This window comes from Sus scrofa, chromosome 7, assembly GCF_000003025.6.
Source record: "Sus scrofa isolate TJ Tabasco breed Duroc chromosome 7, Sscrofa11.1, whole genome shotgun sequence".
Lineage (NCBI taxonomy): Eukaryota > Metazoa > Chordata > Mammalia > Artiodactyla > Suidae > Sus > Sus scrofa.
Window position 1 is genome coordinate 15471497 of NC_010449.5, and position 15561 is coordinate 15487057.

At 45.1% G+C, this 15561-nt stretch overlaps 1 protein-coding gene across 8 annotated transcripts in view; it reads left to right on the top strand.

The window, feature by feature from the left end:
- The window catches only part of LOC106504335, a 68434-nt gene continuing 55719 nt past the window's right edge, over positions 2847 to 15561 (top strand). For 4 of the 8 annotated variants that reach the window (XR_001297727.2, XR_002346339.1, XR_002346340.1 and 1 more), the window contains exon 1: positions 2858 to 3695. Coding sequence is in view for 5 of the 8 variants with exons in the window: in XM_021100241.1 (XP_020955900.1) it covers positions 3579 to 3695 (117 nt within the window). In the remaining 3 variants the exon portion in view is untranslated. Of the gene's footprint in view, positions 3696 to 15561 lie in introns of all 8 variants that reach the window. The other 4 variants (XM_021100240.1, XM_021100243.1, XM_021100239.1 and 1 more) reach the window with 2 other exon arrangements.

The window sequence follows — 15561 nt, forward strand, 5'->3', positions numbered from 1 at the left end:
CTTTTGAAATATCCTGAAAGGTTTGGGGATCTAGCAAACTCTGGGCTGGCAGCATATTCCCAGGTGTAGCATAGAGTGGCTGCAAGCCTCCCCCTCAGCCCAGGGGGATGGGGCAGTGTCATCAGAGGAAAGGGCATTGGGAGGTCTTCTGACATCTCCCTTTCCCCTGTGTTGTGCATGGAGATTCTAGAAGAACTTTGTGCCTTGTGCAGGGACGCAGAGGGGGACCAGCACAAGCTCTCAGGTGGGTCCTTCAGAAAAGGTGCCAATGGCTCAAACTAGTAGCAGTGCTGCAACCCCCCACCCCCACCCCAAAGCTGGATGCAACCAGCCACACCTCAGTGGTCATCAAGCCAAGAGCAGGAAAGGCCAGCCACTCTGTCTTGGAAGACAGTAGAGCTACAGATGGCCTTGCTTCCTGGAGGTCTCATGCCATCTGGAGGAGAAGCAGAGTCAGGAATGGGAAACCTGAGAGGCCCAAAGAGAAAGAGGCCAACCTAAACCTCTAGGTTCCTGGAATTTTACTAAAAGGAGGAGTCCCCTGCTCTTGCTGTCTCCACTACCCAGCAGATGGGGGCTGGTGACAAATAAGAAGAGCAAAGAGGCTGTGTTTCCTCTGGACACAGGAGTGTAGCATGAGCTCCACAATGTGTGATGTGGCTCCAGGAGCTTAAAGAAAAGTCACAATCAGCTTCCTATATAAATGGAAGATTCTGACCTTGGCAAAATCAATGTTAGTGATTTCAAGAGTATGACAATTCCTTCTTCGACAAAGTTGTTTTATATTGTGGTATTGCTTTTATAGTGTAGTATATATTCATGTATCATCTAGACGTTTTTATCTTTTAAAACTTTTCAAGTAGATGTCATATGTGGCAGGACATGTTGTCTCCTGAACCTTCCTGCTCTGTCTAGGTCATCCAGACATGCAGCCCCTCTTGGGCAGCCAGAAGAGTGCTCCCCATCCATCCAGGAAGGAAATGGGAATAGAATCATTGGTTATGTGGTGAGGCAGGGCCAGACAGGGCAGGAGGGATTCGGGGGTGACAGGATGGAGAGAGGAGCATCCTTAGGATGAAGGGTTTTGCGGTTCAAGAGAGAGGCAGCCCTGCGGGTAGCAGCAGGAAGAAAGAGTGGGAAGGCACCTGTGTGTGGCATGGGGAACAGATGGAGGGACCTGAATATTCTAGAAGCCACTTCCTATTCTCTGGCCAAGGGGAATTTGGATTACTTGGGCCAGAGTTAAGAGGCTGTAGGACGCGTCATACTGGGAACGTGTGTGTGTGTGTGTGTGTGTGTGTGTGTGTGTGTGTGTGTGTGTGAGAGAGAGACAGAGACAGAGAACAGTGAGACTGACGACTGGCTAGTAAGGGATGTACTGTCCCTTCTTCCAACGTGAAAGACAAGGTCACAAGATTATACAACACAAAGAATCACTCCAAGTACATTTCAAAATGTTAATCTTTTATGACAATTTGGAGAATTCCCACAGCTAAGTAATATTTAACACCAACTTTAACTCCAACTTTCTTTTCTATTCAGGAATAATTTGAAGCTTATCAGAAAGAGATATTGTTGATCAGAAACAGAAATAATAACAGTTTTCAAAGGTACTTTAAACCAGACCCATTTGTGTGTATGGATGTGTGTGTACATCCACCGTGCTCCCCACACTTACCCCCTACAATGAAAATACACTGAAAGAGGGGGCGAGGTGGAGACTGGTGGGGTGAAGAAGAACACAGCTGCATTTTCAGTTCCTGGAACGACAGTCCCCAACTGGCCAGTGAGACATGGGACCACAGGCAGGAGTCAGATTGTGTGTTTGGACAACCTGCTCCATTGCTTGGTTTTATTCCCTCAGACAAATGTCTTCACCTTGGTCTTGCTCCCAAATCTCAGCATGAGCAAGTATGAAGACACAAGCAAGCAGCCAAACAGAGCAAAGAGTCATCATGGCAAAGAATTAGCTTACAGTTTCCTGGGGTTTTCAGCAAGTTAAGGGCTGCTCGTGGTGTGAGTGGGTATCTGACTCAATGGCTGTAAATGAAGGCGGATCTTCACACAGACACGCCCCTCTCCCAAAAAAAAGAAAAAAGAAAAGGAAAAAAAAAAAAAAAAACCCTTCTCTGGGACATGAGGTGAAATAGGAGGATTAACTACCTAAAATTGTCAGCTGAAATTCATTTCAGCATAAACTCATTTCAGCCTGAAAATCTTGACAATGTACATTGCGGGGGTGGGGGTGGCAGGGAGAGAGAAAGGAAAAGGAAAGAGAGAGAGAAAGGAAGAAAGAAAAGAGAGAAAGGAAGGAAGGATATTCTTTAATCTGATGAGAATAAACAGGCAGGAAGGGTGTGAAGGACCATGTGTTTTGTGCTGTGCCTTTGAAAAGAGAACAAAACGCAGTGTCCAGAGATAAACGATAAACTGTCATTTTCTGTAGCGACGGTTTTCTTATACATTCTTAAGGAAATGTTGCCACCTTCTGGAAAAAAACACAACAGACAGTCACTGCAACCTTGCCATCCAGCCTGCATATAAACTCAGCTACCTGGGTTAGTCGGAACATTTTGCTTCGACTTCCTTTCTTTTCTGTCATTACGCCTGCACGGCATTGATATACTTAACAAGTCACTATAAAAGCACTAATTGTATGCATAATGGAACAGAAAGCCCATTTCACCAATGAAGCAGATTCTCTAAAGAAGGAACGATCAATCACGCCAAGTTTACCAGATTTTTTCAATCTCATTCCCAGACTCCTTAACTCTTAACGGTTTGAAGACAGGCGAGTAAATCTCAGTTTTTTAGTTTTTATTATTTAGTGTATTTTTATTATATTATCTAGGTTTTCTATTTAGTTTTTCTCTTAATACCCAGTTCTCTTTCAAAAATGGGTTCTAGTTTGCCTGGCTAAATCATCTTGAATTTGATTTTTTCAATGGAGTTTAGTATTCCTAAGTCATGTATTTGAAACATAAAAAAAGAAACGTCACTACTGATATCCTGATGAGTTAAAGGATGTTTGTGTCCTTTTGTCTTTATAGTACTCCCCCACTAGGCAGTGCTCACTAGCAAACGTGTTGTCAATAAATAAGGCAACTGAATGGACGTGCTGTTTATTTGAACACCTATGTGTTTGCCCCTCTAAAGAAAAAATCAAAGAAGGAACCAGCTCACTGATCCAGGACAGGCCACCACCCCCAAAAGGCTGAAAGTCATCTTCCTGCTGTTGAAGCCGCTAAGAGGAAGAAGCCTGCAGATCTAGAAGGGTTCTTTCTCAGCTGAGCGACTACAACAGAAAGACCCACATTCTTGCTCGTTGCCACCCAATAACTGCAGGTGTCCGCAATAATCCTAATATCTCACAGGGCACCTGGCAGAGGAGTTGGGGAAAGGGATGCTGTTGCTCCGAGAAAGTCTATAAGGAGGATGTGATTGGTGTTGATTGACAATGCCGCTCAGCTGCATAAACCCGGCCCCTACATACACCAGGGCGTGAAAGAGGCCTGTTCTCGCGCCTTGAGCGTGTCTTGGGTGCAGCGGGTGGACGGGCCTCTGCTCCTCTCTTCCAGATGGCTGGGAGCACTGTCACCCCGACCCAAAGCGACAGTCGTGTGCTACGAAGTCCCTTGTTTCGTGTGCGCTCACGCTGGGCTGGAGGCAGTGGCGAGGTCGTCTTTGTGAGGGAGGTGAGTGCAAGGAAGGAGAAAGGCAGAAGTCTGACCGACAGTCAGACGGCGGCTCTTTTTGTTGTCCCCAGACCGTGGCTGAGCTAATCACAGCAAATATCCCCTGCGAGGCCACAGATCAGGTTGTGGGTCCCGATAAGTCCCCTGGGGTGGTAGGATGGGCACAGACCGAGGGATGCAGTCACTGCCTGTCTCGGTGTAAATCTCAAATTACGAGCTGGCCTGCTGACTTGAAAGGCACCTCCAAGGCGAACCAGCAGTGTTTCAGTGGCTGCAGCCTCGCACGGGGCCTCGAGTGACTGCCCGGAAAAGCACAAAGAGAAAGAACGAACGTGGGAAATGGGGCGGGGGCGGGGTGTTCGTCTTAGAAATCTCGTTTTGAATGGGGAAGGCCTTGGTACAGAAATGTCTTTGATGCGGGTGAGAATCTGGGCCTGCAAGTGCGAAATTGATTCACTGTCCTGCAGGCACCTGGGGGCTGAGTAGCGAGGAACAAATGCATTAATCACGGCAGGGCCCGTTTGCCAAGGCCCGTAAAGACCACTGCTCCCGGCAGCAGCGGGCATGTGGGCCTCACCACAAACCACAAGCGCCCTGGTTACTCTCTGAAGTCTCATTATCGAGCGTGTGCGTGGGGGAGGGGGTTGTATCTGACTTTTTCTGAAACGTGCGTTTAGCAATATATTGACGCTTTGCTTTATGCTTTTAAAAAGGAGGGGGTGGAATCTTTGGACCAGAGTCGTTACAGACTCTGGGGACCTAGATACACACGCAGGCGCACACAGGAGCTTTCAGGGGAGAAACAGAAAATAATGTTTAGCAATTACAGTCCGCAGCTGCTGCAGCTCTAACGTGTGCGTGCTACACAGGTGCGGCCATTATAACAATGAATAGCACACATTAAAGGTGCCATCCATAGGGGTAATAATACTAGGGTTGAAAAGGTATTTTCATTTGCAGCCTGATGTTAGGCAGAAAATAAAATAAGGCGTTTCACAGCCAGCTTGATGGCTCAGCTGCCACCTGGGAGGCCCAGGCCTGAGATTAATCTAGGCCTCTTATGTGAGCCTCTGACAGTGGGAATCTGGCAGTGGCTATCTGGAAAGATCACCGACTCTCCCCCGAACCTTCAACACGGCTGCTGATGGGGGAAACTGAGGCACCCCGTAGCTGTCAGAGCTAGCAGCATCAGCCAGAGTGAGAACTGTCCCTGACTGCCACCTACTAATCTCTAGATGCTAGAAATACTGTTGGGGGTGGGGGCACCGGAGGGTCCCAATGGCTGGAGCAGTGGAATGGCTCCTCAACCCTTGTCTACGGCTGGTGCCCTGACTTGCCCCCCTCACAGCAGCGCCCTTGCCAGAGCCAGACATGGCCAACCTGCTTTGCTCACACTTCCCTTTAAAAGCTTGGCAGCGAATGGGCACAGCATCCCGTTGAGTTCATTTGCCAGAACTTGTCAAATGACAAAACTCTACCAGCCTTGGTGGCAAAACAAGTCTTCAGGCAACCGTGGCGCTCCTGCAGATGGATAGAAGCTGAGAAAGGGAGGTCCTGGGGTGGTGACAAGAGAGTGAGCTTTAGAATCGGAAGACACCAGTTATCAGTGCCACCACATGCCAGCTCCATGACCTTGAGCAAACTAAACTCACTGAACCTCTGCCAAATGGGAATAATAGGACCTGCCACAGAGGGTTGTGATGAGGTTTCCGTGGAACCAGGACTAAGAAAACTTACACCATACCAGGAACACAGTAGGTGCTAAATAAATGGTACAGATTGAGTAGCTTCCATTTCTCCATATTTTCCTGCGTGGGTATGTGAATAACTTCGAAGCAATTCAAGGCAAGGAATCTGTATCAAGAAAGGAGGAAAAAAAAATAGTATACATATTTCTTAATACCATGGAGTCAGCTTCAGACAAAATAGGCCAGGCTGCCTGTGTGTGTGTGGTTTATTTAGTTGTTTGTTTTTTTGTTTTTTTGGTTTTTTAGTTTAAAGCTCAGAAAAAAAATTTCATCTTGTTTACTTTTAGCAGGGGGCGAAAGCAAACAATAAATACTGGTGCTTGTTGTGGGGTGACTTTGAAAAACTCAGGCTCCGTCAGATCCAGGTGGGCTCTGGGCTGCCTGCCGTGAGCTAGCCTGCCTCTCCCAGGGCCCAGGTGAAAAGCAGCAGCAGTGCAGAGCCTGGCTGGAGCCCCCAGCCAGGCCTGGGGAGGCCTTCACCAGGCTGGGTGCAGTCCTGGGGGATGGGGCAGTTCCTGGTTTACTAAGGGAGGTGGAAACACAGCCCTTCTTAGAGGCCTCGAAAGTGAGGAGAGGATTAAAATTAATTTGAAGCTTCCCAGGAAGCCTGCATAATGAAAACAAAACGTGATTGCAGTGCTGGCTGGCAGCTCTGGATCTGGAAGAGCTCACAGCTGAGCTACAGACAGTTCGTTGAAGCCGGCTAAGGGGAGCAGCACCAACAAAACTATCCTGATAGAGGTGGTGGCGATGGTGGGGAAAAAAGTCTTAGTCAAACTCATGGGCCACAGTGCCCTGAGGCACGCTCAGAGTGTGCTCATTTAGTCATTCAACAACAGTTGAGGACCTCACACTATAAACTGGCACTATCTGAAGTCCGTAAAAAGACATCATGCCCCATGCTGAGGAAGCTGCCCATCAAGAAGCAGAAAAAGGAATCTCAACATATAATTAGATTGTATGTGAAAGTCTGCAGCAGAGAAGGAAAGGAGTGCTGGGGGAACACTCCAGAGGGGTGCCTAATACAGACCAGGGCTTCAGGAGAGGATTTCAAGAGGAGCTGATACCTCTTTGGAAACTACACAGGGAAAGAGGGAGGCATGGGTACAGGATTCACAGAGACCTGAGGGTAAGAGGATAAGCCATTCTGCAAACTCATGAATGAAGGTTGGATGGATGGTGAAGAGGGAGGATGGAGAGAGGCTGAGATGGCAGGAGCTGGTGCAGCCCTGTGTGCTGAGGAGACCTGGGCTTCGGGAAGATCCTTAAGAACCAAAGTTACTACAGATGCACACAGTGGTACCAGACCTCGCGATGGCCCTGATGCTTTCTGCCTCCAGGGACTCATACTTTGGTATTAAGTCCCATCACACTGCACCAGGATGGGTCAGTGTGTTGAATAGAATATACCAGAAATCATGGTAGGTCTCTTTTGAGATTTAGATGATAAAACATTGCAGCTTTGCTTTCTCAGATGACTGCCCCTGGAGGAAGCCAGCTACCATGCCTCTAAGCATCCCTGTGAAAATACCCACCTGGCAAGAATCTGAAGCCTTGTGAGTGGGTCCCTCTTCAGGTGACTGGAGCCCTGGCTGGCATCTAGACTGCAACCTCATGGAAAACTGAGCCAGAGCCCCCAGCAAGGGTGTGTTTCTGACCCTCAAAAACTGCATGAGGTGGCACATGCTTGTTTGAAGCAGTTAAGTTTGGGGTTATTACATGGCAACAGGTGGCTAATACATTTGATAACATGGAAAAAACATATAAATTACAATGTGAGGACAAGTTACGAAAACAGGTTTAATACAATCCTATTTTTTATACACCAAGACTGGTATGTTGTATTTAAAACGAAGAGGGGTTTTTAACATGTTTTATTCAAGTATAGTTGATTTACAATGTTAATGGTTAGCTTCTGGAGCACAGCAAAGTGGTTTAGTTCTATATATGTATAAATATATATACTTTAGATTCTTTTAGAGTTTCGCAAGATAGCAGATACAGTTCCCTGGGTTATATAGTAGGGCCTTGGTGTTCATCTATTTTATATATACTAGTTTGTCAATCCCCAAATTCTACTTTTTCTCTCTTCCCCTGACCCTTTCCTCTTTGGTAACCATGAGTTTGTTTTCTATGACTGTGGGTCTGTTTTGTAAAGAAGTTAACTTGTATGAATTTTTTTAATCTACCTGTGATATCATATACTATTTATCTTTCTCTGTCTTAGCTTCTTTATATCAAATGAACCACAAAAGTAATTTTTAAAGTCTAAAGCTCCATGATAATGTCAATTAAGGCTTATAAATAGTATAAAAAGCAGATCATCAGAGGCCTTTTTAAATTACAGGCTAACTCTTGGGAGTGTAGTTAAGCTACACAGAAGGCCCTACTGGAGTTCCCATTGTGGCTCAGTGAAAACGTATTGGTCTAGTATCCATGAGGATTGGGGTTTGATCCCTGGCCTCACTCTGTGGGTTAAGGATCTGGTGTTGCCGTGAGCTGCGGTGTAAGTCAAAGATATGGCTCGGATCCCACGTTGCTGTGGTGTAGGCCGGCAGCTGTAGCTCCGTTTTGACCCCTAGCCATATGCCACAGGTGTGACCCTAAAAGCAAAAAAAAAAAAAAAAAAAGCCCTGCCTCCTCCTCCCTGGAAGCCCCTCCGCTGCAGGAGGAAGGCTGACCATGATGGGGAGCAGAAAGGAAGCCACCTTCTCAGCGGGGGGGGGGGGGGGGGTAGGGTGTGAACCACAAGAGCAGAGAGCACAGAGGCTGGCCAGATCATTTCCAAGGCAGCTCTGGGGAGCTGAGAGGCAGGCCAGACACCCAGAAAGGCTCCATGTCTTCCAAAGAAGAAGGCGAGAAGGGGACAAGTGGGCAAAAGAGGAAAATGTACTTGCCAAAGCATTCCCAAGGCTGGGAGAAGGGCAGCCCTCGCCTGCTGGCCTCAGTAAGAAGAACCCAAAGCCCTGGCAGGTATAGAAACACTTTCTTGTGTCAGACGTAGGAACACACCTCAAGGGCGGGTCTGGAGATGGTCCAGCACCCCAGCCTCTCGGATGGCATTCTTGCCTTCAATACCACATTGGGCACAACACTTATCAGTAAATTAAAGTTACATTGTTTTTTCCCTACAATAGGAACACCTTTTCTCCTAAGCACTTATATTGAAATTAGAATGTGGTGTTTAAGGTCCTGTCATTTTCTGGAGGGAGAGGAAGCAGGAGCTTCTTAAAAGTGTATTAGTCACAGATGTTTGAGAAACCACCCAGCAATGCCTCTGATGGAAGATGCATTGGTCTGAGGGCATCAGGGTAACAGATCATCAATTTCCCAATCCACCGAGAGTGGAAGCAGCTGTTCTCAGAGGGAAAGAGGCTGCCACCATACAGAGGGACACTGCCAGCTCAGGCACCACCCAAGCAAAGATGTGGAAGAGTGAAGCCCCACTCTGATCGATTTCTTAAAAAGCCCACTCACCAGTGGACACCGAAGGGCTTTGGAGTTTTGAGTGTGATTGTCAATGAATCAAAGGAGAAATGGTGAAGAGGGCATTAGTTATACAAGTATTGAAGAAATCATGGAACTACACGCCTGGAGGAGACTTCATTCTTTTTTTTTTTTTTTTCCTAGTTACTGTGCTTGAAACAAAGCAACATTTCTCAAATTAACATTGAATTGGTCCTGACTTCAATAAGCATTTGCCCTAAAGACCAGATGCCCAATTCACTGTGTGTTCAGATCAGAAACACCGGCCTAATCTTTTTCCACTAAATAGAACCCCATTTTTGTGATGTAAAGACGACATTTATTTTTGTAAGTGGTATTATTACTCATGGACCATCCCTTCTCCAGGTACTGGGAAAGCCCTTGGTCCTTGAGGTCTGAAGTATGTAACACCAAATTGTCTTTTTTTTTTTTTTTTTTTTTTGACTTTTTAAGAGCTGAACCTGTGGCATATGGAAGTTCCCAGTCTAGGGGCCTGAACTGCACCTGCCGGCAAAGCCACAACATCGTGGGATCTAAGCCCTGTCTGTGACCTACCCCACAGCTCAGGGCAACACCATACCTTTAATCCACTGAGCAAGGCCAGGGATCGAACCCTCATCCTCACAGATACATGAAGTTCATTACTGCTGAGCCACTACGGGAACGCCTGTTCTCCTTCTTCATGGAGGATTCCTTTTAGGTCTTTTGCTACATGGAAGAGCTCCTTTGGGTCCAATGCCCTCCATAAAGTAGCACAAATATGATAAAACATAATTAAACCGCTTTAAACTTCAGTAGCTACTTAAGCACCTACTACTATCAGTACAAAAGATGAACCACTAAGAGAAAGGGAATCCTTAGCGATGATGATTTGTATTGTATTGGTTATGGATTTAATCACTAGCGTGAAATAAATTTTTTCTCCTAGATAGACAATTGTTTTTAATGTTTCTCTGAGACATACACTTTGGCTCACACATATTCAACGTTTATCATGTTACTCAAAATTGACAGATCAAAAGTATTTTCAGTTCCTCCCCCCCCCCACATATGGTTAGAGTTGCAAATGTTCGCATGTTTTAGAAATACCTAAAAGCTACTCATGTGTCTTGGAATGATTCTGTTAAACAATTTAAAGAGGAGGGAGACATTTGGCTTGATCCCCTGAGCAGGCGAATGGTGGAGGCGGACATCTGTCAAAGGCTTTGTCATCGTTTGGTGGTGATCATGATGGTAGCAGGAGGAGAGGTTTCTCACCAGATTTCTTGACTTTCAAATCTGGGTGACCCTGAGCATTCAGCAAGCTAGGGTCCATCACAGTGCCTCTGGCCTGCTCCTTTATTTTCTCTGTATACCTACACAGTTCCTTTATTGGGAGGGAGGTTTGAGATAAACCATAAAACCTTCAGACTCTGTAAATGTGATGTGATGTTGGAGTTACTAAAATTCCTTTAAAAAAAAAAAAACCTGCCATTAGCATGCTTCAAAATAGATTCAGCTCAAGTGGAAGTGAAAAATGTCCGTGACTGAAGGATGTGGCTGGAATGAGCAGAGTCTTTGCTTGTGTTGGCTGCTGGCTGCTTCTGATAGGAGGGCTGCTGATGTGGTGGGCAGAACCTTCGGACACTGATGGCAAATACTGGCTGGGACTTGTTGCCTTGTGCCCTAACCTTTGCTGATGGCCTGTTTAACCAAGTTCTCAGGGCATCGAGGACTTACTGCCTCCTTGTTGTAAGGTGCACTATAGGTTATTAATTTTTTCGTTGTAAACATTTTACCAAATCCTTCCTATAGGAGTTCCCATTGTGGCTCAGTGGGCTAAGAACTTGGCTAGTGAAGTTGGGGGTCTGACCCCTAGCCTTGATCAGTGGGTTAAGGATCCAGCCTTGCTGCATAAGTAGCAGATGCGGATCGAATCCCATGTTGTCATGGCTGTGGTGTAGGTTTGGAGCCACAGCTCCAATTCGACCCCAGCTTGATTTGACCCCTAGCCTAGGAACTTCCATATGCTGCAGATGCAACTGGGAAAAGAAAAGGAAAAAAACGTTTCTGTAAAGCAGATTTTGCAGAAGGCTGACCTTTGCTACCTAGTGGGACCTGCTAGAAAGGTGTCACCATCTCTTGGTGACTGAGATGTACACTGTGGGAAGCTGCTTAGAGATTTTGCTTTGGTTTGATTTACAGCCTTGATGTGATAAGCTTGCAGTTTTTTTCATTTAAAGATATTAAGACTTAATTCACTAACATTTATTCTGAGGAGGGTTTGGATACTTCTGTACTTTAGATAACCTCTGTTTTAGTAGCTTAAAATTTCATACTTAAATTTCTCCTGAATATGGCAAATAAAACTGTGTTTATGAATAAACATAAAAAATTTTGATAAAATAAATCACTGGTGTACCAGAAAGAACATGGGCTTTAGAGTCAGATCTGAATTTAAGTCCCAGATCTCCCATTTATTATTATGTAACCTCTCTGGGCCTCAGTTTTCTCATCTGTAAAATGTGGATGCAGGCTTTTCTACACCAACCGGGTTATCTCACTGATGCTCCTTATAATGAATGACATTCAAGTGCAGTTGAGTTCTTGAGACCAGAGTCTGCGTTGGTGTACCTGGTGCAGGCCAGGCATAGAGTAAGAGTTTAACATGTTGGCTGACTTGAATTAAGATGATGTTGGCCAATCAATCAATGGAAAAATGGGCAAAAGACCTGAATAGACATTTCTCCAAAGAAGATATACAGATGGCCAGCAAACACATGAAAAAATGCTCAACATCACTGATTATAAGAGAAATGCAAATCAAAACTACCATGAGATACCACCTCACACCAGTCAGAATGGCCATCATTAATAAATCCACAGATAACAAGTGCTGGAGGGGCTGTGGAGAAAAGGGAACCCTCCTGCACTGCTGGTGGGAATGTCAACTGGTACAGCCACTATGGAGAACAGTTTGGAGAGACCTTAGAAATCTATACATAGAACTTCCATATGACCCTGCAATCCCACTCTTGGGCATCTATCCGGACAAAGCTCTACTTAAAAGAGACACATGCACCCGCATGTTCATTGCAGCACTATTCACAATAGCCAGGACGTGGAAACAACCTAAATGTCCATCGACAGATGATTGGATTCAGAAGATGTGGTATATATACACAATGGAATACTACTCAGCCATAAAAAAGAATGACATCATGCCATTTGCAGCAACATGGATGGAACTAGAGAATCTCATACTGAGTGAAATGAGCCAGAAAGACAAAGACAAATACCATAGGATATCACTTATAACTGGAATCTAATATCCACCACAAATGAACATCTCCTCAGAAAAGAAAATCATGGACTTGGAGAAGAGACTTGTGGCTGCCTGATGGGAGGGGGAGGGAGTGGGAGGGATCGGGAGCTTGGGCTTATCAGACACAACCTAGAATAGATTTACAAGGAGATCCTGCTGAATAGCATTGAGAACTATGTCTAGATACTCATGTCGCAACAGAAGAAAGGGTGGGGGGAAAAAACTAACTGCAATGTATACATCTAAGGATAACCTGACCCGCTTGCTGTACAGTGGGAAAATAAAAAAAAAATAAAAAAATAAAAATAAAAATGGTCAAAAAAAAAAAAAAAAAGATGATGTTGGGCCACTGGAAGGTTACGAGTTCATTCTCTCCTACTTAAGCGAGGGTGACAGGTTTTCCTGCCAAGGGGACTTAAACAGGTCTCCAGGCTCCCACCAGTAAAAATGAAGAAGAATGGATCCAAAGAGGGTCCTCAGGATGGCCCAGAAATAATTGCAACCTGCTAGTGACAGTGTAAAAGGTTAGGTTCATTTGTTGACATAAACCTTTGCCAACTGGGAATTGAACACCCAGAAACGCAAATGCAAAGTGGCTAAGTATACCTGGACAGAGGTTCTACTTGGCTGCGAAGGGTTTTGGCCCACAACCAGGAATGAGAAAAGAGATACAGAGCCTTTTGCCCTGAAGCCTGAGAACCTGAGGTTTCAGGCCTGGTGTCAGTTCCTCACCCAACCACTGTGAGACCATGGGAAGGTCACGGGATCACCCTGTCCCTTAGCTTTCCCCTGAAGGGCATGGCTGGGCCAATGGAGTAAGGATTCTTACTCTCCTTTTCAAAGTGGGGAAAGCAAGGTTATTGCGAAGAGATTCACATGACCAGAATCCCCTCCTGAAATGGGAAATAAGGCTTGAGACCTGAGGGGCAAGGTGGCATTTCTTTCCATTTTTCTTTTTTTAAAAATTTTCTTGAAGAATTGATGACTTAAAAATGTTGTATTAGTTTCAGGTCTACAGCAAAATGAATAAGTCATACATATAAATAGATCCATTCTTTTTCCCCAGATAGGTTATTACAAACTACTGAGTAGATTTTCCTGTGCTATACAGTAGGTTCTTGTTAATCATTATTTTATATGGTAGTGAATATATGTTATTCCTACCCTCCCATTTCTTCCCTCCCCCCAGTTGTTTCACTATAAGATTGGTCTTGAAATCTGAGTTTGTTTCTGTTTTATAAATAAGTTCTTTTGTATTGTTTTTATTAGATTCCACGTATAAGTGATGCTTGTTTTCTCTGACTTCACTCAGTACAACAATCTCTAGGTCCATCCATGTTGCTGTAAATGCCATAATTTCATTCCTTTTTATGGCCGAGTAATATTCCATTGTATATATGCACCACATCTTCTTTATCCATTCCTCTGTCAATGGACATTTAAGTTGCTTCCATGTCTTGGCTATTGAGAATAGAAGGCATCCATTTCTTAAATTGAAGTTTCAAATAATACATTCATGTTCAAAAACAACATTAATACACATGCACACAATAGAAACAGACACCTCACCAAAGAGGATATAAGAATGGCATATCATGGGCTGTTTGGGAAATTCAAATTATAAATGTATGTGTAACTAAGACCCAGCACTGTAACGCCTGACATGCAGTGGGAGCCCAGTCAGGGTTTGTCTAACTGCAGTGCTGGATTTGGCAAGAAGGGAGGAATTGGAGAGTATTTGGTCACTGGTTTCTAGAATGAGTGTGTCACAGTTACTTCGTTATGCCATTTAGTTACAACTAAAGTCTGGAGTTGGAGATCTCCAAATACGACATCAAATTTCTGTAATTTCAGTCAATTGGCAAAGCTTCATGTCGTTGCTCACCATTCTTGCAACATCTTTCTCCTCCCCTCTTCCCCACAAAGGCAAACTTTTTCAGGTGCCTCAATGAACTGCTGGACGAGTGAATGCCCGTGTGAAAATTCAGTAATGATAGTGAAGGGTCCCTGTCTTTGCAAAGGCAAAGATGAGCCTTTGTCTTTTCGGTCTCATGTTTCCTATGAAATCATAGACCATTACTGCTAATGGGGCACCCAGATCAAGAATTCATAAAACCACAGCATTCTAGACACTTCTTAACACTGCTCCTGCCTGAAGGAGACTCATTAAGAGCTGCTTTAAACAGTGCAGATCTTACCTTTTCACTGAATTACAGTCTTGTGGATGTGTTGGCTGTCTCAACACCTGGTTCTCTGGGTATTAAGGTTGTGGTGGTTGTGGTTGTGTGTTAAGAGCTTTGGCAGTGTCAGCATTGGCAGCTGAGAGCCCCTGATTCACAATCCCATGTTTTATTTGCCAAGCATAGGCACAACCCCAAAGCTGCAAGAGCCCCAAGGAGGGGGAGCTGGTCCCCACCCCTATTGTGTGCTGTGCAGAGAGGAAGTGGGTACCCAGGAGTCTGGCTTCTTCCCCTCACCCTATCTCTTCAATGCAGTTTTTCCAATAATTTAATAACATTCACAGGGATATTAGATTAATTGGATTTTAATTCCAAATGACTGTGAAAGCAGAGAAATGAGTCACCAGCTCATACTAATGAGAAGATCTATTAAAGGGCTCTTCTCTGACAGACACATACAGCAAGGTTATAAATATTTCATATCCAATTAATTGAATTTTGCCCCCTATATATGACACTGCCCTGAAACATCAATCATACAGGACCAGAGAAAGAACAGAGGGACAGAAGAAACATGAAGAGCTTCTTTGGAATAGCAACCAGGTCCACGGGGCTCTCCCTCCCTCCCCACCCCTGAACCGCTCTCCCCACCCAGAGAACCCCTGCCATTCACCCAGGGCCTGCGGAGAGGAGCTGGAAGCATTTACACCAACTGCAGCTGCTTCCATACGGCAGGGAAATTAATGTTAATTAATCAGACAGCAGTTTTATCCAGGGCTGTGTGCAGAAGGTTATTCGAGTCCTGCTGCAAATAGATTTATAGGTGTAATTGCCATGTTGAATGACCCTCTGTAAATAGGCTCATTAAACTGGCCATCAGTCAAAACGTCTAATTGAAGCCATGCAGTAGCCTGCAATCGGGAGCGTGCAGCCCTGGATAAACAGCTCGCCCAGGGCAGCCCACACTCTGGACAGTGCAGATAGGGCACTGGCCTTGTTTCAGGTGGTCTGGCTTCTCCTGCCCCCTCCAGTTCATTATCTCGGCAGGAATGCAAAAGTGTGCTTCCTGCCTGGCTTTTACCCTCTTCCCTTCTGTCAGTCCCAGGAGAGCCTATAGACATCGGCTATGGCCAGGTGGAAAGCATGAG